General features: G+C 44.7%; 1 protein-coding gene across 5 annotated transcripts in view; it reads right to left on the bottom strand.

Annotated features, from left to right (window-relative positions):
• dop1a (DOP1 leucine zipper like protein A) overlaps positions 1-25344 on the bottom strand; it is a 626666-nt gene that overhangs the window by 577905 nt on the left and 23417 nt on the right. For 3 of the 5 annotated variants that reach the window (XM_059648464.1, XM_059648466.1, XM_059648465.1), the window contains exon 2: positions 7768-7955. In XM_059648464.1, the coding sequence (XP_059504447.1) occupies positions 7768-7905 (138 nt within the window). In that variant the 5' untranslated portion in view covers positions 7906-7955. Of the gene's footprint in view, positions 1-4941; positions 5002-7767; positions 7956-25344 lie in introns of those variants that run through there. The other 2 variants (XM_059648463.1, XM_059648467.1) reach the window with 2 other exon arrangements.

Raw genomic sequence — 25344 nt, 5'->3', positions numbered from 1 at the left:
TCACTCGCTGGCGCTGCATCTCGCTCACTTGTGCTCCTTTGTGCACACCGGCACTCCCTCCCACTCGCTCGCCTCCACCTCAGTGGCAGTGCTTCTGGCTCGCTGGCCCTCCCTGTCTCTTGCTCGCTGGCACTCTGTCTCACAGCAGCTGCATCTCGCTGGTGCTGCCCCAGCCCCTGGGTCATTGGTGCTCCCGCTCGCTGGCCCTCTCTCACTAGTGCTACGTCTCGCAGAAGCTGCATTTCACAGGAGCAGCATCTCACTGTTCCTCCCACTTGCTGGTACTTGCTCACACTGCATCTCGCTCGCTAGCTGTGGCTAAATGCTGCTCGCATGCCCACCCTCTTGATCGCGCTGCATGTTGTTCGCTGGTGCTTCCTCTTGCGCGCACTGCATGTCACTCACTGACCCCTCTCTCGCATTGCATTTCGCTCGCTGACACTCCTTCTCGCTTACTCATGCTGCATCTCGTTTGCTGGCCTTCCCTCTCGCTGGTACTGTATCTCACTTGCAGGCCCTCACTCATGTGGTGTCTCACTCGCTGGCGTTCCCTCTTGCTCAATCGTTCGCTCATGCTTCGTCTCACTTGCTGATCCTCATTCTTGCTCGATCATGCTGCCACTCGCTTGTGTGGCATCTTGCTCATTCGTGCTTACTAGCACTGCAAAATGCTCACCAGTCTTCCCTGTTGGTGGTGCTGCATCTCACTCACAGGCCCTCGCTCATGTTGCATCTCACTCGCTGGCACTCCCTCCTTCTTGCTGACCCTCCCTCTCACTCAATCACACTGCCACTTGCTCATTTGCTCCTGTTGCATTTCGCTCATTGGCACTCCTCGCTCGCTAGCCTTCCTTCTCCCTGGTGCTACATCTCACTGGCTTGCTTGCCCTCACTCACGCTGCTTCTCGCTCACTAGCACTCCTTCTTGCCTATTCGCTCGCCCCGCGCGCCCTCTGTGCTGCGCCGCGCCCCGCACCCCCTCTGCGCCGCACTCCATGTCACTTGCCCCCGCCCCCTCTGCGCCTCATGCTGCGTCATGCTCCCTGGCACTCCCTTGACACCTTGCTTCCTCGCTCGCTGGCGATCCCTCTGCTTCCTGACACTGCCTCATGCACCCTCAGCAACTCGCTGCCTGGTGTTCTCTCATGCTCCGACTGCTTCTTGCTCTGCACCCTGCTCGCTGACACTCCCTGGTGCTCCGAGTGCTTCTCGCTCGCTGGGGCTACCTCACGCTCTCTCTGCATCTCGCTGCACTCCCTATGCCTCTTGCGCGATAGAGCATCCTCGCATGCCCTCTGCATCTCCCTCACGATCCCTTTGCATCTCGCTCCGCTTCTTGCGAGCTGCACTCCTGCTGCCTCACATTGTCTCGCTTCCTGACACTGCCCCGTGCTCGCTGCCACACCCCCTCCGCCTCCGCCCCCGCCCCCCCCGCCACTGCCACACCCCCGCCGCTGCCACACCACCTCCGCCCCCGCCCCCCCGCCACGCCTCATCGCCGGCGCCCGCTCACTTGCCAGCGCTCCCTCTGCACCTCACTCCCTTACACTCCAACTGCTTCTCGCTCCCTCTGTTTATCGATCCCTGGCACTCCCTGTGTCTTGCTCATTAGAGCTCCCACATCATCTTGCTCATTCTGCGTCTCATTTGTTGGCGATCCCTCTGCATCTCATTCACTCGCACCTCCTGTGCATCGCACTCCCTGGCACTCCCCCTGCGTCTTGCTCGCTGGCACTTGCCAGCTGGCCTTCCCTCCCGCTCGCTGGCAACGCACCTCACTCACTGACGCTCTCTCTCACTTGCACTACAATCGCTCGTGCCCTCTCTCGCTACCTAACTTTCGTACACTCACGCTGCTTCTCCATTTCGTTCGCACTCCCCCCTCCCTCTCTCGCATGCCCCCACGCTCGCACTTCCCCTCCCCTCACTCCAATTGCAGATACATTATATTTTGCCTAAAAAGCATTCAATCTCTTGACTGTCAATGAGGCATTTTATCAAATTCTACTTTGGAAATTAAACCAGTTGGACTCCAGGTTGAAACAATGACAGGTCCTAAACATGGCCTCAGACCTAAAATACACATCTAATATACTGTCAAAACATTTAGTTATCTCAGGGCAGTGACTTGAAAGAAATTCTGGGGCTTGTAAATTAATCAGTTCAAACCTGCACCTCCTGTCCAAACCAATGAAGGATTTAAGACCCATCTTATGTTTGGTCAGTACATTCACATCAGTTCCATGACTCTTTGAACATTTTCTTATAAATTGTGTCTGACACTCAAAGATGAAGCAAGATTCCGAACGCTTGTGTTTTCAAATCAACCTGTTGGACTATAACCTGGTGTCATGTGATTTTTTTACCTTGTCCGCTGTAGTGCAATACTGGCACCTCCAGATCACATACCTCAAGAAATTCCCAACAATCTCTTCCCTAGCTTCCAACGAAGTTCTGGGAGATGCCTCATCAGGTCGTGAGGATTTCTCCCTTTCAACACCTTCAGCACTGCCAACTATAATATGAACTCTTTTCAAGCAATTATCATTTATTTCCCCAAGTTCCCTTGCTGACACATTCCCCTACACAGTAAATACTCATGCAAAATATCCGTTTAGTATCTCATCCATCTCCTATGGTTCCACTCAGATGGCCATGTTGATTTTTAGGGGTCCTCTTCTCTCCCTAGTTACTCTTTAGCCCTTCATGTTTTGTCAAATATCTTTTCATTCTCCTTAACTCTATTTGCCAAAGTTACCCCATGTCCCATTTTTGCCCTCCTTATTTCCTTCTGGAGTACTGTCCTTACATTCTACAAGAGATTCACACAATCCTAGCTGTCTATACCTAACATATGCATCGTTTTTCTTGACCACTGCATCAAATTTTCTCGTTACCCAACATTTTCTTAACCTACCAGCCTTGTCCTTCACACTAACAGGAACAGACTATCTCTGAACTCTCATTATCTCATTCTTAATGGCCTCCCAATTCCTAACCATGCCTTTTCCTGTGAACAGCCTTCCCCAATCAACTTCTGTTGGTTCTTATCTAATACCATCAAAAGTGGCCTTACTCCAATTTCCAACTTTAAGTTTTAGATCAGGTCCAGCCTTTTCAGTAACTGTTTTAAGACTGATAGAATTATGATCATTTGCCCCAAAGTGTACTCCCAGTGACACTTCAGTCACTTGCCCTGTCTTATTTCCCAAAAGGTCAAGTATTGCTCCTTCTCTTGTAGGCATATCCACATAACGAATAAGAAAATTTTCTCGTACACAGTTAAATTCCTCTCCATCTAATCCTTTTACAGTCCATGATTGGAAAGTTACAATCCCCTACCATTACAACACTAATTTTCCTGCAGATGTCCGAGACCTCCTTATACATTTGCTTACCAATCTCTCACTGACTATTGGGGCACCTGTAATATAGTCCCAACAAGTTGATCAGCCCTTTCTTATTTCTCAGGTTTCATCCATATAAACTTCACTTAATGCTCTCTCACGAATGTCCTTCTTAGGTGCAGCCGTAATGTTCTCTTCAACCAAAATCACCACTCCCCCTCCTGTCTTGCATCCCTTTCTATCCTTCCTATAGCATTTATACCCTGGGACATTAAGCTGCCAATCCTGTCCAACTATGAGCCATGTTCCCAACCAGGCCCGAAGTTCATCTGTCTTAGCTGTCAGGCCTCTTACATCAAAGTAAATACAGTTTAACAGTCTCACTTTGTTCTCTGCCAAGCTATCTGCCTTAACCATAGCTTACTGTAGCCTCAGCCTGTTCTCATTATCACTCTTGTTCTGTCCACCACAAACACCTCTATCAACCCACACCCACCAACGCACCACACAACGCCCCCTTACTAGTTCAAAGCCTCCCAAGTAGCACTATGTTGTTAAACTTGAGAGGGTTCTGAAAAAAACCTAAGGATTTTATTGAAATTAGAGTGTTTGAGCTAAAGGGAGAGGCTGATAAAGCTGTGGCGTTTTCACCTGGAGCATCAGAGATGGAGGAGTGATCTTACAGGTGTTTACAAAATCATGGCGGGCATGAGGGACAGGATATGTTGATTAGCTCAGGTCTTTTTCTCAGCGTAGGGGTGTCCAGAACTAGAGGGCACAGGTTTAAGGTGAGATGGAAAAGATGTAAAAGGGACCCGCATAGGGTGATACATGTGTGGATCAAGCTGCTACAGGTAGTGCTGCAGGGAGATATAACTACAACATTTAAAAGTGTCCGGATGGGTGCATGAATAGGAAGCATTTAGAGAGATATGTGCTAAATGTTGGCAAATGGGATTGGATCAGTTTAGGATATCTGGTGAGCGTGGACAAGTTAGACTGAAGGTTCTATTTCTGTGCTGTATGATCCATGACTCAGTAACTGCAAGACTGTGTGCTAAATGTGTGACTCCTTATTTTGAGATTATGCTCTCTGCTCCTAGACTCTCCTGAGAAGGGCAAGTAATCTCTACCTTGACAAGTCCCTGAAGAATTCTGTGTTTTGATAAAGTTCATTCTTCTAAACTCCAAAGAACACAGGCCCAACCTAGTTAACCTCTTCTCATGAGATAGTCCCTTCATACCTGTTATGAGCCGAGTGAAAGTTCCCTGGAATGCCTCCAATGCTGGTATATCTTTCTTAGATGAGGGGCCCAAGCCAGTTGTGATCTGCCTTGTAAAGTTCTAGGAAAATTTTTATACTTTTATTTCAAACTGATGGAGTATAAACATCAACATACCATTTGTTTTCCCTATTCATTGGCTGAGTTTGGATGGTAGTTTTTTGGTGATCCATGAACGAGGACTCTTCTGTTCTGTAGCTTTGAACAGTCTTTCTCCATTTAAGTAATATTCAGCTCCTCTATTCTTCCTGCTAACATGCACAACTTCATGTTTTCCTATATTATATCACATCCGCCAAGTTTCTACTCACTTGCTTAATCTGTCTATATCCATCTGAAGACTCTGTCATCCTCACCACTTGTCTTCCCACCTATTTTTACGCAGTAGCATAAAAGAAAGTTTTAATTCACCTATGTTGTATTCCTTTATTATTCTGAGCAAACAAACTACTTTAGTGTCCTGGAATCCATTCCAGGAATCCAACTTTCTTTGTTTAAATGAATGAAAATTGCTAGAGTTAATCTCTTCAATTTTGACAGACCTATTAAAAAAAATTAAAAAGGTTTAAAGGGGCAAAAACAGAAGTAAATTAAAAGCTGTTCCTAGTAAAATAATTTAATTGTATTTAATGTTCAATATCTAAATCAAAGAAATAAAATAGGGAACTGGGCACTGGCCAGTGTGGCAAACAAATTGTTCTTTATTAGCTGGAACCTGGCGTTTAATCCCAGAGATTATCAGTAAAGTTAGAAATCACATAAATCTATAGAACCAAATTGTCCACAATATAATACGAATTGACTTCTATCAGAAATACTAATAGGTCTGGTTATGCATAATATTCACAACAATCCTAGGCATTGGCCTAGCAAGCATTGTTGGCATAGTAGATAGACTGCTTGAACTGTAACACATGTATAAATGCACATAAAGAAAACTTTCCTATTCACTCATACTTACTGCCTGCATCCTAATCAGCAGTAAAAACAGCTATTATATCATTGTTCTGAAATAGTTTGGAAAAGTTTAGTGCACAATTCTTAGCAATCTGCGTACTTGGGAATGATCTTCAAACCTGTATAAAAAGGCAAAGACAATCTCTTGTAATACTACTTAGTGAGTGGAGCACAGTAAATGAAGATCAGCTATGTAAGACAGGAAGTTTTGGGGACCGCTTTGCAGAACACCTCCGCTCAGTTCGCAACAAACAACTGCACCTCCCAGTCGCAAACCATTTCCACTCCCCCTCCCATTCTCTTGATGACATGTCCATCATGGGCCTCCTGCACTGCCACAATGATGCCACCCGAAGGTTGCAGGAACAGCAACTCATATTCCGCCTGGGAACCCTGCAGCCATATGGTATCAATGTGGACTTCACCAGTTTCAAAATCTCCCCTTCCCCTACTGCATCCCTAAACCAGCCCAGTTCATCCCCTCCCCCCACTGCACCACACAACCAGCCCAGCTCTTCCCCCCCACCCACTGCATCCCAAAACCAGTCCAACCTGTCTCTGCCTCCCTAACCGGTTCTTCCTCTCACCCATCCCTTCCTCCCACCCCAAGCCGCACCCCCAGCTACCTACTAACCTCATCCCACCTCCTTGACCTGTCTGTCTTCCCTGGACTGACCTATCCCCTCCCTACCTCCCCACCTACACCCTCTCCACCTATCTTCTTTACTCTCCATCTTCGGTCCGCCTCCCCCTCTCTCCCTATTTATTCCAGTTCCCTCCCCCCCCATCCCCCTCTCTGATGAAGGGTCTAGGCCCGAAACGTCAGCTTTTGTGCTCCTGAGATGCTGCTTGGCCTGCTGTGTTCATCCAGCCTCACATTTTATTATAACAGTAAAGTAGGAGTTCATTTTCTACCCTCAGAGTTCGTATCACACAATGAAAATGATTATTTTAGTTTCTTTCTGTGTTTTGTTTTAAAAATGCTCAGATATTAGTATTAGACAACATGTAACAAGCTACAAATATCATTGTGGCAAAGTTTATATCAAGATTGATAAATACACAGTGTGTCAAGGGTGATTACTCTTTATGGAACAGTTTCAAAGAATAATATAAAAGAACAAAGAAAATTATTACAGCACGGGAACAGGCCCTTCGGCCCTTCAAGTCTGCACCAATCCAGATCCTCTACCTAAACCTGTCACCTATTTTCCAAGAACCTGTATCCCTCTGCTCCCTGCCCATTCGTGTATCTGTCTAGATACATTTTAAATGATGCTATCGTGCCTGCTTCCACCACCTCCACTGGCAACGCATTCCAGGCACCCACCACCTTCTGCATAAAGAACTTTCCGCACATATCGCCCTTAAAGCTTTTCCCCTCTCACCTTGAAATCGTGATCCTTCGTAATTGACTGCCCCACTCTGGGAAAAAGCTTCTTGCTACCTTCCCTGTCTATATCCCTCATGATTCTGTAGACCTCAAATCAGGTCCCCCCTCAACCTCCGTCTTTCTAATGAAAATAATCCTCATCTACTCAATCTCTCTTCATAGCTAGCACCCTGCATACCAGGCAACATCTTGGTGAACCTCCTCTGCACCCTCTCCAAAGCATCCATACCCTTTCAGTAATGTGGCGACCAGAACTATACGCAATATTCCAAATGTGGTCAAACTAAAGTCCTATACAACTGCAACATGACCCGCCAACTCTTGTACTCAATACCATGTCTGATGAATGAAAGCATGCCATATGCCTTCTTGACCACTCTATCGACCTGTGTTGCTACCTTCAGGGTACAATGGACCCGAACATACAGATCTCTCTGTGCATCAATTTTGCCCAGGGCTTTTCCATTTACCATATAGCTTCAATAAACCTACTCCTTCAAAAATCGTCAATACATTAAAAAAAATTTTCTTAACTAGCATAATACTGGTCAGTCCACTTACAGGTCAGTATAAACATATATCACTATAGCTGCAATATGATCAGTTTGAATACAAAAGTATTTATAAAATAAGGATTTCACTTTCAAAGCTCCAGTTTGGAAATTCAAAAGTCAATACTTCTGAAAATGCAGCAGCCTTTTAGAAAATTGATACTATTAAAATGTGTTGTAAGTAAAAGAAATAAATAAAATCTGTAAATATCTTCAGCTTTACACAGTTTAATTACCTTGTTAAGTTTACCCAGTGATGATATTAGATCTGCCCATTCACTGGAATACTCGAAGCTTTTTAGTGCTTTATCCACCGCAGCTACATAATTTCTGTACTTGGAGTCGCCCAGTAACTCCAGTTCTTCTGTGTTCATCCTCCTTAAACACGCACCTGATGGGCAACTCCAAACTCAAAGACCTCGAACTGTTAATGAAAATATTACAGTCTCAATTAAGAAAGAAATGTAAGGGGATAACGACCCCAAAACACTACGTAACTAGTTTGTGAACTCCCAGTAAAATTAAAAATTGCATAAAACCTGTTTGAAAAGTATTAAGGTAGACAAATCCTTTGAAAAAACATTAAGGTTTGACCCACAGCTTGACAACAGAGCACAGGTAACTCCTATCTGTAACTGTACCTTTCCCCTCTTGCCTGCTGTTTTATCACTTGAGATGTTGTTGAGTCAAAGCTACTTGCATTAAAAGACATCTGGATGGGTATATGGATAGGAAGGGTTTAGATGGCTATGGGCCGAATGCTGGTGAATGGGACTAGATTAATTTAGGATACCTGGTTGGCATGGACCAGTTGGACCGAAGGGTCTGTTTCCATGCTGTACAGCTCTAAGACTCTAAGGTAGACAAGTCCTCAGGGCCTGATAAGAGATACCCCAGAATACTGAGAGAGGCAAAAGGAGGAAATTGCTGGGATAACAAAGTGTAGAGCTGGATGAACACAGCAGGCCAAGCAGCATCTCAGGAGCACAAAAGCTGACATTTCGGGCTTAGACCCTTCATCTGATGAAGGGTCTAGGCCCGAAATGTCAGCTTTTGTGGTCCTGAGATGCTGCTTGGCCTGTGTTCATCCAGCTCTACACTTTGTTATCTTGGATTCTCCAGCATCTGTAGTTCCCATTATCACAGGAAATTGCTGGGGTTTTGAGGGAAATCTTTGTATCCTCACTGGCTACAGGGGAGGTCCCAGAGGATTGGAGGATAGCCAATGTTGTTCTTTTGTCTAATAAGAGTGGTAAGGATAATCCAGCTAATTACAGGCCATGAGCCTTACATCACTGGTAGGGAAATTATTGGAGAGGATTCTTTGAGACAGGATTTACTCCGAATTGGAAATCAGTAAGTGCACTAGCAAGAGGCAACATGGTTTTGAGAGAGCGGAGGTCATGTCTCACTAACAGTTGAATTTTTTAAGGAAGTGAAAATGATGATCTATGAGGTTTGGGCAGAGGATGTTGTCTACACCACTTCCATAAGGCCTTTGACAAGGTCCCTCACGGCAGGCTGATACAGAAGGTAAAGTCGCATGGGGGTCAAAGGTGAGGTTGCAAGATGGGTTTAAAAAAAACCAGCTCAGTCACAGAAGACAGAGGGCAGCAGTGGAACGGTGGGTTTCTGAATGGAGGGCTATGACTAGTGGTGCTCCTCAGGGATCAGCGTCAGGACCTTTGCTGTTTGTAATATATACAAATGATTTGGAGGAGAATGTAACTGGTCTGATTAGTAAAAGATTGCCGATGACACAAAGGTTGATAGAATTACAGGTAGCGATGAGGACAGTCGGAGGATACAGCTGGTTATAGATCGGTCAGTGATTTGGGCAGTGAGATAGCAGATGGAGTTAATCCAGAAAAATGTGATGTAATACATTTTGGAAGGTCTAAACCAGATGGAAAATATACAGATCCCCTCAGAGTACCGACAGGCAGAACAGTCTGGGGGTACAGGTACACAGGTCACTGAAAACTGGCAATGCAGGTGGAACAGGTAGTCAATAAGGCATATGGCATGCTTGTCTTCATCGGCTGAGGTACTGAGTTTAAAAATTGGCGGGTAATGTTCTAGTTTTATAGAACCTTAGCTTGGCCACATTTGGAATATTGTGTTCAATTCTGGTTGCCACACCACCAGAAGGATGTGGTGGCCAGGATGTTACCTGGTATGGAGGGCACTACCTATGAGGAGGGGTTGGAGAAACTTGGGTTTTCTAATTGGAATGACAGAGATTGAAGGGGGCGACCTCGTAAAGGTCGACAAGATTATGAAGGGCATAGACTGAGTGAACAGTCAGACACCTTTTCCCCCAGGGTGCAAGAGTCAATTATCAGGGGCCATAGGTTTAAGGTGTGAGGGGCAAGATTTAAAGGTGATGTAAGAGGCAAGTGTTTTACACAGCGGGTGATGGGTGCCTGGAACTCACTGCCGGGGGAGGGAGTGAAAGCAGATACTATAGTGACTTTTAAAGGGTGTCTTGACAAATATATGAATAGGATGGGAATAGAGGGATACGGTCTTCAGAAGGGGACAGGGTTTTAGTTGTGATGGGTAGCATATCTGTACAGGCTTGGCGGGCCAAAGGGTCTGTTCCTGTGCAATAATTTTCTTTGTTGTATAAAATTGGTCACAATGTGATATCAATTAGCTTCTATTAGAAATACCAATAATCAAAGCACTCTACCTAAATTCCCAACAAGACAGAGCAACGAAAAGCATAAATGCTAGTAAATGGATATCATCTAATTGCCATTACAGAAACTTAGGCTGCAGGGTGACCATGATTGGAAACTGATTACTGAGGGATATTCGACATTTAGCGAAGGCAGAGAATAAGAGAGGTAGAACTGCACCTAGAAGGGTCAGGTCAGTAAAAAGTCAACATAGTCTGAGAAGGCTGCACTCTCATTAGAGAGAAACAAATGGTGGTGAGTTTAATCTGAGGGTTTACATGCCTCAGGTGGGGCCGCCTTGTGTCTCAGTGGTAGTGCCCCACCCCTGGACCAAGAGACCCAGTTTCAAGCCCTACCTGCTCCACAGGTGTGTAATAACATCTCTGGACAGGCTGATTTTAAAAACACTTACATTGAAAAAAATGCCTCAGGCAAGGAGCAAGGTTGAGAAGACAGAACTTTCATGGCGACACCAACAGCCAGTACAGAAATCAAACCTGTACTTTGGGCAATACAAGACATCACAAACAGGCTTCCTGCCAACTGATTACTAATCAGGTCGTTATTCTTCAGATTTCAGATCTTCCATTTTTAATGCAAGGAATGTGTTTAGTTAGAACGAAGAAACAGCAAGGGGCAGCAGACATTAATTGAAGTTTATTCTCCACCAAATAGTAATGGTAGTATATAGCATAGTATTAATCAGGCAATGAGGGAAGTAGTAATCATAGATGATTTCAATGTGCACATCTTTCAGGAACCCAACTGAGCACTAAAAGCAATGGGGGGGGGTGTGGTTTCGGGGAGTGCGTTGGGGATGGTTTTCTGGGCCAAGATGTTGCAGAGCTAAGACAGGTTATTTTTAAGTATGGTATTTTGTAATAAAAAGGGCTAAATTAATAATTTTGCTGCAAAATAACCTTTACGGATGACTGACCACAAAGGTGACAGAATTTTGCTTTATGTAACTGGCTGAGGTGGGTTAGGAAGACACATTTCAAATGTAGACAATGGATAATCTTTTAACAACTATCATATGGCTCACAGCAGTTATACATTCCTTCAAGGTCCAAAAACTCGGTCAACCGTAGCTACAAAGCAAGTTCAGAATTCTACAAAATTAAAAGAAAAGGTTTTTAAAGGTGCTAGAGAGTGTACTAAAATTGAGGACTGGCAGGTTTTGTTTTAAGCATAGAGCAAAGGGGAACCAAGAAACTGATTGGGGAAGGTAAGATATGAACGCACTCTGGTAAACAACCGAAGTGGACTGTAAAAGCTTCAATAAATTAGGCTGGACATGTGTCCATATTACAGACAGTCATAATTTATACTGGGGTACACAGAAATGACAGGAGGTCATTGATTATCTTATGTTTGTTTTTACTGAAGTAAATACAGGAATCATAGAATCCCTACAGCGTGGAAACAGGCTCTTTGGCCAACAAGTCCACACCAACCCACCGAACAGCATCCTACCCAGACTCACACCCATACCCCTACCCTTTCCCTGTAAGCCTAAATTTCCCACGGCTAACTCACCTAAGCTACACATCCTGAATATTACGCTTAATTTAGCATGGTCAATCCACCTAGACTGCTCATCTTTGGACTGTAGGAGGAAACCAGAGCACCCAAGGGAAACCCTTGTAGACACAAAGAATTTGCAAACTCCACACAGACAGTCAACCAAGGGCAGAATTGAATCCTGGTCTTTGGCACTATGATGCAGCAGTGCTAACCACTGAGCCACAATGGAAATTAGTGGAAAATTCAAAGAAACAAAATGTTCGAACTCTGGGGGCAGAAACAATTTCCCAAAATGCCTCTGAAAACGTATTTCCATTTCAAAGGATGTTGGGGCTATGCAGAAAAGAAATACAACCTCTCATCGATCATATTGCCATGTAATCTGTTCTATGTATTAAACATTGCACTGTATCACCACACCCAAGCATTCAATTAGCCTAGGAAATTAATATAGTATCCATGGATCTCAAGATATGGGAAAAAGATCTGAAAGTCTGTTACATTTTAGAGATAAGCAATCAAGTTTAGCATATCTGTGGTGATAAACGATAAGACAGATGGGTTATGGTTATGGAAAAAAGTGGTTCAGTAGTGGCAAAATTCTGAACAGATCTTGGAGATGAATCTGCAAACGACAACATGAGAGAACTTAAACATTACAGAAATGCATACTTGCTAAGTAAAGTTTGTTAAGCAACAACTTGTAGGAAGGAATCCAGGCAACAATTGACATGTTGCAGAAAAAAACGGTAGATCAATCAACTGTTAAGATAACCACACAGGCATTACTTCCAAAAATATTTTTAAAGGTGATCGGAGGTATGGTCAGAATATTCAAAATTGCCATTAATACTGCCTGACAGTCATCCAGAACCTAGATGGATGGCCAAACTAAATTTGCCTATACTGCTCAGGGATGCGTAGATTCAGTGGGTTATCGGGGGGACGGATCTGACTGAGATGCTCTGAGGGTCGATGTGGACTTGTTAGGCCAAAGGGCCTGTTTCCACACTGTCGGGATTCGATGTAAAAACCAGAAAGGATAACGATCTACTCAATTCCTTAAGATCTATCAACGTGTGTCATACACTGGTAGGAAATCAATTATTAAAGCTGAGACATCAGAAGAATATTAGACAGCACTGAGACAGTACATGAGGCTGCCTGGGAAGATTTCAGATCTGATGACACAGTTTATGATAAGAGAGGACATTGGGCCAGGAAAAAGTTCTCTTATCACGTCTGATATCTTTCATAACACAGTATTGGAAATCAGTTTATAAAGGTGCATTCCTCATGAGTAATTTGATAAGTTATAGATTTATAAGAGAACGTTCTGATGATGAAGTGTAGTGACTGTAACAAGGTCAGCCAGGTAGACCTCACAGAATATCAGTTCACTGACAGGGGCTGTTAATCTGGCACAACAAGGAGCCCTGACTGATAGATAAGATAATGTCTGTCAGACATCCCATTCACTTAGAGCTGGATGTGAGGAAGCTGGATCAGTGTCAAGGACTCTCCACATGCAAATACGGGGTGACTTGGTGACAGGAGTCCAGCCTCTGTGGAGTTACTTCAGGGGTGACAAGAGTGGGATTCATGATGTAACCACATAATAGCGCCCACTAGCTGAAGCCCACCTGGACTTCAGACAGGGACTACAACTGGCTTTGTCATTACAAAATGAGGCAAGTGGAGCAGATGAATTGCAGAGCATTACAATGGAAGTGGACACCCTTGCCAGACTGATTGAGCTTAGCAAACACCACTTGAGTGGAAGCAATTGCATAGCCTCATTTCAGGGCATATTCTGAATAGACGGACTCACAAACACCCTAAAACAAAGCCAAGCCTTGGCCAAAAGGTTAAATGTCTTTTCAGGATACAGACCGGCTAGCCATTGTAGTTGCTGCTGATACGTAAACTCAAGACAGCAAACAGACCAAGTCGATATAGAGGGGAACTAAAGGAACACAGCAGATCAGGCAGAATCAGAGGAGCAGGCAAGTCAACATTTTGGGTCAGGATCCTTCATCAGGACTGGGGAGAAGAAAGGGAACTCAGAAATAAATGGGGGAGGGTGGGTGGGTCTGGGTAGGGCAGTTATAGGTGGACGCAGGTAGGGATTGTGAAGATTGGTCAATGGGAATGGTGGGGCAGATTGGTGAGAAGGAAGATGGGCATGTTACGTCAGGCCAAGGAAGCAGGGTTGAGCGGGAGGGCTGAACACTGGACGAGGCGATTTTGAAGTTAGTTTACGCTGAGGCCATTGAGCTGTAAATTCCCGAGGCAGAATATATTTCCGTGTGACCTCACTGTGACATTGGAGGAAGTCCAGGATGGACGTATCACCAAGGGAAATTGAAATAGATGGTAACCAGAAGGTGGTGTTGATTGGAGCGGACAGAACACAGATGCTCCGCAAATCTATCATGCTTGGTCTCTCCAGTCTAGACGAGACCACATTGGGAGCAACAGTTGCTGCAGACCAGGTTAGGAGACATACGGATAAATCCCTATTCTGATAGGGAATAATTGTTTGGGGCCTTGGATAGGGTTGGGAGAGGAGGTTTATGGGCAGGTATAGCACTTCCTGTGGTTGCAGGGAAAGGTGCCGGGTATGGTGGATTTGGTGGAGAGTGTGAAGCAGACGAGGGAGTCGCAGTCAGAGTGGTTCTCCTGCTGAGGTGCTGCTTGGCCTGCTGTGTTCATCCAGCTCCACACTTTGTTATCTGCGTAAGGAGGGGAATACCTCTTTGGTGCTGGGATTGATTGCAGGTAGCGCAAGTGGCGGAGGATGATGCACTGGATTAGGAGGTTGGTGGGGTGGTATGTGAGGACTGGGGCACTCTATCCTTGTTGCTGGGGTGATGGGGTTTCAGGGCACAAGTGTAGGAAATGCAGTAGAGGGCATTATGAATCATGGGAGATGGGAAGTTACAGTCCTTGAAGATGGAGAACATTTGGGATGTCCTGGAGTGAACACTGCATCCTGGGAGCAGACACGGCCGAGGCGCCGGAATTGGGGAGTATGCGACCATACTTTTGAAAGAGGGAGGGTGAAGAGGTGTAGTCAAGATAGTTGTGGGAGTCAATGAGTTTGAAATAGATGTCGGTGCTGAGTCGGTTGTCAGAGATGGAAAGGTCCTGGAAGGGGAGGGTGGTGTTGGAGATGGTCCAGGTGAATTTGAGGTCAGGGTGAAAGGTATTGGTGAAGTGGATGAACTGTTTGAGGTCCTCATGGGAGCCCGATGCAGCATCAGTACAGTCATCGATGTAGCGGAGTAAGAGGTGCTGATGTAACTGCAGAAGAGGGACTATTCCACATATCCTACAAAGAGGCAAGTATAAATCAAATCCATGCAGTTGCCAATAGCCACCCCTTTGGTTTGTAGGAAGTGAAAGGAGTTAAGGGAAAAATTGTTGAGGGTGATGACAAGTTCCGTCAGACAGATGGGTGTCGGTGGAGGAAGGAGTGGTTGGGGTTGCAGGAGAAGAAGAAACGGAGGGCTTTAGGTTTTCCTCATGGGAGATACAGGTGTAGAGAAACTGGATACCTATGGCGAAGATGAGGAGTTTTGGGCCAGGGAACTGAAAGTCTTGGAGGTGGTGGACTGCATGGGTTGTGTCCCAAACATATGCGGGGAGTTCCTGAACTGGGAGGGGTAAAACGGAGTTCAGATAGGCAGAGATGAATTCAGTGGTGCAGGAACAGGCAGAGACAATGGGTCAACCAAGGCAGTTGGTGTTGAGCAGGAGATAGAAACACGCAGTGCAGCATTGGGTATCGATCAGGTTAGAGGTTGTTGACAGGAAGTCTCCTGAGGTGATGAAGTTATTGATGGCCTGGGAGTTGACGGTTTGGTGATCAGGGTGGGGTCATAATCAAGAGGACAGCAGGACAAGATGTCAGAAAGTTGGTATCTGGCTTCAGCAATGTACAGGTCAGTACACCACACTATCATCATGCATCCCTCTACCCCTTATCAGCAGGTATTATGGAGAGGTTGGGATTAGAGTGGAGGGAGCAGAGGGCTGTGCGTTCTGCTGGGGAGAGGTTGAAGTAGGTGAGAAGAGTGGAGAGATTAAGGAGATTTTTGTTGCAACTGCAGTTGCAGATGAGGACATCAATGGAGGGTAAGAGGCCACAGGTGGTGTCCACAGGATGAGGTTTGTCAGAGGTGGGAGACCGGGGTCTGCAGAGGGTACATGTTAGACTCCCAATGGAAGACATAGACGCAGAGGCGCATGTGGCAGAAAGAGTTCAACATCAAGGCGTGTACAGAATTTATTGGTGTGAGAGCATAGGGGAATGAAGGTGAGTCCTCTGCAAAGGACTGACCGTTCATCTTCGCTGAGGGGATGGTGAGGGGAGGATGGTGAATACCCAGCAGGGCTTGAGGTTAGGGCTTAGTGTTGCTGGGAGTGGAAGTGAGGGTAGAGACTGTCTCTGTAGTGGGTGTGTGTATGGGAACAGTCACGTAGACTGAAGCAGAAGTAGCAATGTTAGTCGGCTGCGTTAGTGGAAGTGATCCTCAGTGTCAGGTGACAAAACCACAGAGCCCACCCTTGGTACCTGGGTAAGGCATTCCAGACAGTGATGGGCATGACAGATACTAAACGGTACGTGGCAGGAAAAATCATAAAATATATAAAATTCCTCAAAAAAATAAAGTGTTTAAAAACCATGAAAGAAAAAGGTGTACCCACAGCCAATATGGCACCTTTTCTAACTAACGACTCTTTGTCTTAATGCTCAGTTCATGCCCCTCCACAATTGGAAGAGTGCCTTTGGTAACTTAGAAGCTGCCGCCCAATATACAGTTGTGACTTGGATGGCCTCAGTCATTCCCTCCCCTCAGATCTTGTAACACCAGTATGGCCCTGTCCCTAAGCTGTGGTAATGCTAGAGGTTGACACATGCCATTAGATCTAAATTGAGTAGGAGAACTCATATGGTGATATAGAAAAGAATGCACATCCTGGAGGGTTCACTTATATCTATCTTGGAACAGATAAATTACTCAGTAACATTCAAATCACAGCCAATCAAAATAATCATCTGGTTAAATGGTCATCCATTTCCACTGGAGGTCAATACCGACATGGCCATTTTAGTCATTGCTGACCTAGTCTTCAGTCTTCAGCAAAATTTGCTCTGGGCTCTAACCCTAATGTTCGCACAAGACCTCGACTATACCGAGAACCTGTACCAAGGAACCTTTACAGATTAAGTGTACAAACTTTGGTTTCGGTCTCTTATGAGAAGCAGCTACTTCAGTTACCACTGATTGTAGTAAAAGGGTAGGGCCCAAACTTAATGGTGGAAAATTGATTGAGAACAATTCACTTTGATTGGATCAACATTTTAGAACATAGAACATAGAACAATACAACACAAAACAGGCCCTTCGGCCCTCGATGTTGCGCTGACCTGTGAGCTAATTTAAGCCCAATCCCCCTACACTATTCCATCATCATCCATATGCTTATCCAAGGACTGTTTAAATGCCCCTAATGTGGCTGAGTTAACTACATTGGCAGGCAGGCCGTTCCACGCCCTTACCACTCTGAGTAAAGAACATGCCTCGGACATCTGTCTTAAATCTATCATCCCTCAATTTGTAGCTATGCCCCTTGTACAAGCTGAAGTCATCATCCTTGGAAAAAGACTCTCACTGTCCACCCTATTTAATCCTCTGATCATCTTGTATGTCTCTATTAAATCCCCTCTTAGCCTTCTTCTCTCCAATGAGAACAGACCCAAGTCCCTCAGCCTTTCTTCATAAGGTCTGCGCTCCAGACCAGGCAACATCCTGGTAAATCTCCTCTGCACCTTTTCCAAAGCTTCCACATCCGTCCCGTAATGTGGGGGACCAGAACTGCATGCAATATTCCAAATGAGGCCGCATTAGCGTTTTGTACAGTTGCAGCATGACATCGCGGCTCCAGAACTCAATCCCTCTACCAATAAAACCCTAATACACCGTAAGCCTTCTTAACAGCACTATCAACCTGGGTGGCAACTTTCAGGGATCTATGTACATGGACACCAAGATCCCTCTGCACATCCACACTATCAAGAATCTTTCCATTGGCCCAGTATTCTGCCTTCCTATTATTCTTCCCAAAGTGAATCACCTCACATTTATCCATATTAAACTCCATTTGCCACCTTCCAGCCCAATTCTACAGTTTATCCAAGTCTCCCTGCAACTTGCAACATTCTTCCACACCGTCCACCACTCCACCAACTTTAGTGTCATCTGCAAACTTACTAACCCATCCACCTATGCCTGCGTCCAAGTCATTTATAAAAATGACAAACAGCAGTAGTCCCAAAACAGATCCTGAGGCACACCACTAGTGACCTGACTCCAGGCTGAATATTTTCCATCAACCATCACTCATTGGCTTCTTACAGAAAGCCAGTTTCTAATCCAAACTGCTAAAGCTCCCTCAATCCCGGGCCTCTGTATTTCCTCCAACAGCCTACCATGTGGAACCTTATCAAAGGCTGTACTGAAGTCCATGTACACGATGTCAAACTGCCCTTCCCTCATCCATATGCTTGGTCACCTTCTCAGAAAACTCAATGAGGTTTGTAGACATGACCGGCCCTTGACGAATCCATGCTGACTATCTCCAATCAAATTGTTGCTTGCTAGATGGTTATAAATCCTATCTCTTATAATCCTTTTCAAAACTTTTCCTACAACAGACGTAAGGCTCACAGGTCTATAATTACCTGGGTCATCCCTACTGCCCTTCTTGAACAAGGACACAACATTTGCGATCCTCCAGTCCTCTGGTACTAAACCTATAGACAATGAGGACTCAAAGATCAAGGCCAATGGCTCCGCCACCTCCTCGCTAGCTTCCCAGACAATCCTCGGAAAAATCCCATCCGGCCTGGATTTATCTACCTTCACACCTTCTAGAATTGACAACACCTCCTCCTTACTAACCTTAATCCTTTCAATTCTAGTAGCCTGTAACTCAGTCATCTCCTCTACAATATTCTCCTGTTCCTCAGTGAAACCAGATGAGAAATAATCATTTAGCACCTCTCTGATCCCCACAGGGTCCAAACACAACTTCCCACTCTGTCTTTGACTGGCCCTATTCCTACCCTAGTCATGCTCTTATTCCTCACATACCTATAGAAAGGTTTAGGGTTCTCCTTTATTCTACCTGCTAATGTCTGCCTATGTCCCCTCCTTGCTCTTCTTAACTCTCTCTGTAAATCCTTCCTAGCTAATCTGTATCTCTCCATCACCTCATCTGAACCATCTCATCTCATCGTCACATAAGCCTCCCTCTTCCGCTTAACAAGAGATACAATTTCTTTAGTATACCACAGTTCCCTTACCTTATCGCTTCCTCCCTGCCTGATGGGGACATACCTATCAAGGACACGCAATATCTGTTCCTATAACCAGCTCCACATTTCGATTGTCCCCATCCCCTGCATTTTTCTAACCCATTCTATGCCTCTTAAGTCTTGCCTAATTGCGTTATAATTGCCCTTCCCCCATCTATAACTCTTACCCTGTGGCGTGTTCCTATCCCTTTCCATTGCTAAACTAAACGCAACTGAATTATGGTCACTCTCTCCAAAGTGCTCAACTACCACTAAATCAAACACCTGGCCTTGTTCATTACCAAGTACCAGATCCAGTGTGGCCTCCCCTCTTGTTGGCCCTTTGACATACTGTGTCAGGAAACCCTCCTGCACACACTGACAAAAACTGATCCATCCGACGTACTAGAGTTATAGTATTTCCAGTCAATGTTAGGGAAGTTAAAGTCTCCCATAATGACCACCCTGTTGCTTTCACTCCTGCCCAGAATAGTTTTGCCGATCCTCTCAACATCCCTGGAACTTTGCGGAGGCCTATTAAAAAAACTCCCCGCAGTGTTACCTCTCCTCTCCAGTTTCTGACATCAGCCCATACCACCTCAGTAGACAAGTCCTCATCAAAACTCTTTCAGCCACTGTTAGACTGTCCTTGACTAACAAAGCCACACCTCCCCCTCTTTTACCACCTTCCCTGACCTTAATGAAAGATCTAAACCCTGGAACCTGCAACATCCATTCCTGACCCTGCTCTATCCATGTCTCCGAAATGGCCACAACATCGAAGTCCCAGGTACCTATCCATGCTGCAAGCTTGTCTACCTTTTTCCAGATACTCCTGGCGTTGAAGTAGACACACTTCAATCCAGCTTGCTGTCTGCCAGCACACTCCTGTGACAGTGAGATCCTGTCCATGTCCTCCCTACTCTCATCCTCCCGTGTAGTAGAACTACACCTCAGTTTCCCATCCCCCTTCTGAGCTAGTTTAAATCCATCCAAATAGCACTAGCAAATTTCCCACCCAGGATATTAGTGCACCTCTGGTTCAAGTGGAGACAGTCCGGTTTGTAGAGGTCCCACCTTCCCCAGAATGAGCCCCAACTGCCCATGCACCTGAAGCCCTCCCTCCTGCACCATCCCTGCAGCCACGTGTTCAGCTGAAATCTCTCCCTGTTCTTTGCCTCGCTATCATGTGGCATGGGTAACAAACCAGAGATAACCACTCTCTTTGTTCTAGCTCTCAGCTTCCACCCTAGTTCCCTGAAATCCTGCCTGACATCCCTATCCCTCTTCCTACCTATGTCGTTGGTGCCTATGTAGACCACGACTTGGGGCTGGTCACCCTCTCCCTTCAAGGCCCCAAAGACATCCGAGACAATCCGAGACATCACGGACCCTGGCACCTGGGAGGCAACACACCAACCGTGAGTCTCTCATCCTAGGGAAGAGTCAACCACCACTGTGTTCATTCAGCCCTACCACTAACTCTATCTATACTTCTCATTATTATATGAGCTTCTCTCAGGTCACCTCTCAACCTCCTACGTTCCAGTGAAAGAAATCCCAGCCTATCCAGCCTTTCTTTATAACTCAAACCTTCCATATCTGGCAATATCCTTGTAAATCTCTTCTAAACCCTCTCCAGCTTAATAATATCCTTCCCATAACTGAGAAACGAGAACTGGACACAGTATTCCAGAACAGGCCTCACCAACATCCTGTACAACCTCAACATGTTCTCCCAACTCCTATACTCAAAGGACTTAGCAATGAAGGCAAGCATGCCAAAAGCCTTTTTCACCACCCTCAAACGTGACATCAACTTCAAAGAATTAGGTACCCGAATCCCTCGGACTCTCTGTTCTACAACACTACCCAAGGTTCTAACATTAATTGTAGAAACCCTATCCTTGTTTGTTGTACCAAAATGCAAGACCTGGATTTATTCAGATTGAACTCCATCTGCCATTTTTCAGACCATTGACCCATTTGATCAAGACCCATTGTAATCTTAGAAAACCTTCTTCACTATCTACTATGCCAGTGATTTTTATGTCAGCCACAAATTTACCAACCTTGCCTATGTTCTCATCTAAATCATTTACATAAATGACAAACAAAACAAGACCCAGAACTGATCCTTATGGAACAGTGCTGCTCACAGGCCTTCAGTCAAAAAGCAACCCTTCACTATTATTGTTTCCTGCTTTTAAGCCAATTATGTATCCCATTAACCAGCTCACCCTGAATCCCATGTGACCTAACTTTACCAATTAATCTACCATGCCAAATCTTGTTTTCTTAGTTAATCTTAGTTAAACTCCAAATAAATGCAACGTCTCCTGTGCTGCCATCAAACCTTTCGGTAATTTCCTCAAAACACCCAAGCAAGTTTGAGAGACTACTTTTCCTTGCATCAAACCATCAATTTTTGCCTCTCTAAATGTCCATTAATCCTATCTTCCGTAATCTTCTAGCCATGCATTGAATTCATTCATCAAACACGAAGACGATGATAGAAAGACTGCAAACATCTTTTGCAATGCATGGACTCCCAGAAGTGTTGGTCATGGATAATGGGCTGTTGTTTCCAGCAGGAAATGAGTATTTCCTAAAGGAGAATGGTGTTTGAGATATAATCACAGCTCCATACTAAACATCATTTAATGATGTGGCATAAAAAGCAGCCTAAAGAAACAGTCTACAGTTTCACTAGATGCCAAATTATCTCAGTTCCTGTTTGATTATAGGACCATCCCTCATGCAACGACAGGGATAGCTCCAGCAGAGACGCCAATGGACAGCTGGCTCCGTACCAGGTTAAATCTGATCTGATCTTCCTGAACCAGGGTTGGGGAGGGGGGGTGGGGGGGGGTGAAAGAGGAGAGATGAAATGGCATCAGGCATGCCAATGCTTGACATGAGACCCCGCTAAGTGAGAGAGACAGTTTGCTTCAGGAGATGAAATCTGAAGTCTGGTGTAGGACTACAGAATGGCCCTGCATGGGTAAGAAGCATGGTCAACACAAGGTCAGGTCCAGTGATAAAAATAGTTCAGACAGACACAATGGTCCTAAACAAGCACATGGGCCACATGAAAGTTACAAACTTGCAAACGGTGCAGCAGAAAAACATGCCTGGTTCATCGACAGCCTTTCCGACGATTCCAGAATTCATGGGTTTTCCATCGCTGTCAAGTGTTGAACATACCTCAGAATCTGAGACAGACACAGCAAATATCACCGCCTCATGGATTTCTTCCAAGAACCCCTAGGCAGAAGAGGTGAACTATGCATTAAATGCCACCTGATTCAGAGGCAGTTTGAAAAACCTGACCTAGTGCTAATATGTCCCAGGAGGATCTAGAAAGGAAAAGACTCAAGACTCAGGGGGAGGGGTGTAGTGATTACAAGGACAGCCAGGTGGACCTCATGGAATATGATTTCCCCGACTGGACCAGAACAACAGGCCCAAATCAGGGAGCTCTGACTAACAGATCACTGGAGTGATCACTTAACATACACACAAAGACACAGGTGATGTGGGGAAAATATAAGCACTACAGCTGGGCCCTCTTTGGACGCACTGGTAGTGTGAGGGAAATATAAAAAAAGAAAAAAATTGTTAAAAAAGGAATAAGAATGTCAGAAATCCAGTTTACTCAAAGCTGGCTCTGAAGAGCTGGATCAGTGTCAAGGACTCTCCACGCTAAAATAAAGGGCGACTTGGTGACTGGATACTGGCCTCTGTCGAGCTATTTCAGAAGCACCATATACTTTGTAGACCCATGAATTCTAGGAACTGGAATCAAAGGACAGGACATAAGGGCTTAGGAAATATATATCGATATATGTATTAATTGTGAAGAGCTTTAAAAGTTGGAGATCATATGCCCAAAGTTGGTTCATAGATAGTTTACCAGCCACCAAAGAAGATAGCCACGCAAGCTGGAAAGTCTACAGGAAAATATAAAATCTAGCTAAAATGTCTAAGATGAGGGACAGTAACGAAGGCCATGCATTGGCAGCAGGGGCTACAAAAATAGAGAACAAGAAAACTCAATTCCAGTAGTCATTTACAGATGCATTTAGGAGATTAAAATAACAAGAAAAGTCATGTACAATAAAGAAGGTTTCTAGTAGACATCCTGGTAGTAGTCCTGAGAAGTCCAAGCATGACAAGAGACCTGACAGGGCGGATAACAGAGAGTCTTCTCAAACAACAGATAAAAGTAGACCTCCGCATAATCAGGAAGTATTTCGAGCTAATAGAAGGGAAGATAGGGCGATAAGAAGCTGAACCAGGAGTTTAAACCGAGGATCTGCGTAGAAAAGATCCTACCAGATGGGATCTTGGAGGTGATAAGTTATAGGAGGAGAGACAGGTCAATTAGCTTGTTGAGACAGTCCTACTATTCAATTAGATGATGGCTGATCTCAATCTTCAAATCCAATTTTCTGTCTATTCCCTTACCTTCCTTACTGACAAAAAAATGTCCCTATGTCAACAACAAACATACTTAATGGCACAACTTCAACAGCCCTCAGAAAATAAATTCCACAGATTCACTGTTCTCTGAGAACATTTGTCTTAAATGGGCAACTCCTTACTCTGACATTACATCCTGAAATTATTCTCAGTATTTAAGTGTGGTCTAACTCATCTCTGGTGTAGATCTAGCAAATGTCCCTAGTTTTATACTTCATTCCCTTTGAATGGATGGCCAACATTCAATTTGGTCCTAGACCCTCCCACAAAAGGAAATAAACTTTCTGCATCTAACACTAAGACCCCAAAAAGAGTCTTATGTTTCAATAAGGTCTCCTCTCATTCTTCTAAACTCCAATGAATACAGGTGTAATCTAATCAACCTCTTCTCATAATAAAATTCCTCAACACCCAGGATCAATCAATCAACACACCATAATGTTGTCATTTCTTTATTCATTCACAGCATGAGGGCATCATTGGCTAGGCACCATTTATTTCCCATCCCCAATTGCCCAGAGGGCAGTTAACAGTCAACCACATTGCTGTGGATCTGGAGTCACATGTAGGCCAGTCCAGGTATGGATGGCAGTTTCCTTCCCTAATGGGCATTAGTGAACCTGATGGGTTTTTCCAACAATTGACAATGGATTCATCATTAGATCCTTAATTCCAGATATTTATTGAATTCAAATTCTACCATCTGTCGTGGGAGGATCCAAACCTGGGAACCCAGAATGCTATCTGAGTCTCTAAATTAACAGACAAGCAATAATACCACTAGGCCATCATGTCCCCGAGGCCATCCCGCCCCATGGGAACATATCAGCCTCAGGTCTGCTACAGTACTCCAGTGAAGCTCAACATCAGGTGGAGGAACAACACCTTGTCTTCCGACTGGGCACTGTACAGCCTTCAGGACTCAACACCAAGTTTAACAATTTTAGTGAACACCCACTTCCTTGCTTATTACCTAACTCCACTAACCCAGGTCCTGTCATGAAATGTGTTGCTTTCAGTACAGCCAACCAATTTTCAGCCACCTACAATCCCCATCATCACCTATCTAGCTTCTCTTCTTTCTTCATTGACTGGCAATAATGTTTTGGTCAGTTACCGCATTCTTCTCTTTGGCCACCCTCTCTAATTATCCAGTCCCTCCTTTACCCTCCCAACCTTGCCATCAAATTAAATACCTTTTCCAGCTGCTTTTAGTTCTTAAGAATGGGCAAAGAACTTGAAACAGTAACTCTGTTTTTTCTCCATAGATGCTAACCAACCTGCAAAGTTTCTACAATAATTTCTGTTTTTGTAAGTGAACCTTCTGTTATATGCCTTCAATGCCAGTATATCTTTCCTTAGGTAAGGGGATTGAAATTATTCTCAGTATTTAAGTGTGGTCTAACTCATCTCTGGTGTAGATCTAGCAAATGTCCCTAGTTTTATACTTCATTCCCTTTGAATGGATGGCCAACATTCAATTTGCATTCTACATTACCCATTAACTTGGATGATGTTTTTATGTAATTTGTATACAAGTGCCCCAGTAGAAACTTCCTACAGTCTTTCTCCATTTAAATACAATTTAACCCCTCTAATCCTCTTGCAAAAATGCATAACCTCATATTTTGCTATACTATATTCTATCTGCCGAAGTTTTGTACACTCACTCAGTGCAGCTATATCCCTCTGCAGACTCTGACATCCTCACCATTGACGTTCCCACTTATTTTTGTGTCATCCACAAACTT

The sequence above is a fragment of the Stegostoma tigrinum genome, chromosome 9, assembly GCF_030684315.1.
Source record: "Stegostoma tigrinum isolate sSteTig4 chromosome 9, sSteTig4.hap1, whole genome shotgun sequence".
In the NCBI taxonomy this organism is placed as follows: Eukaryota; Metazoa; Chordata; class Chondrichthyes; order Orectolobiformes; family Stegostomatidae; genus Stegostoma; species Stegostoma tigrinum.
The sequence above is the reverse complement of the archived record's forward strand: the minus strand, read 5'-3'. Positions and strand labels throughout refer to the sequence as shown.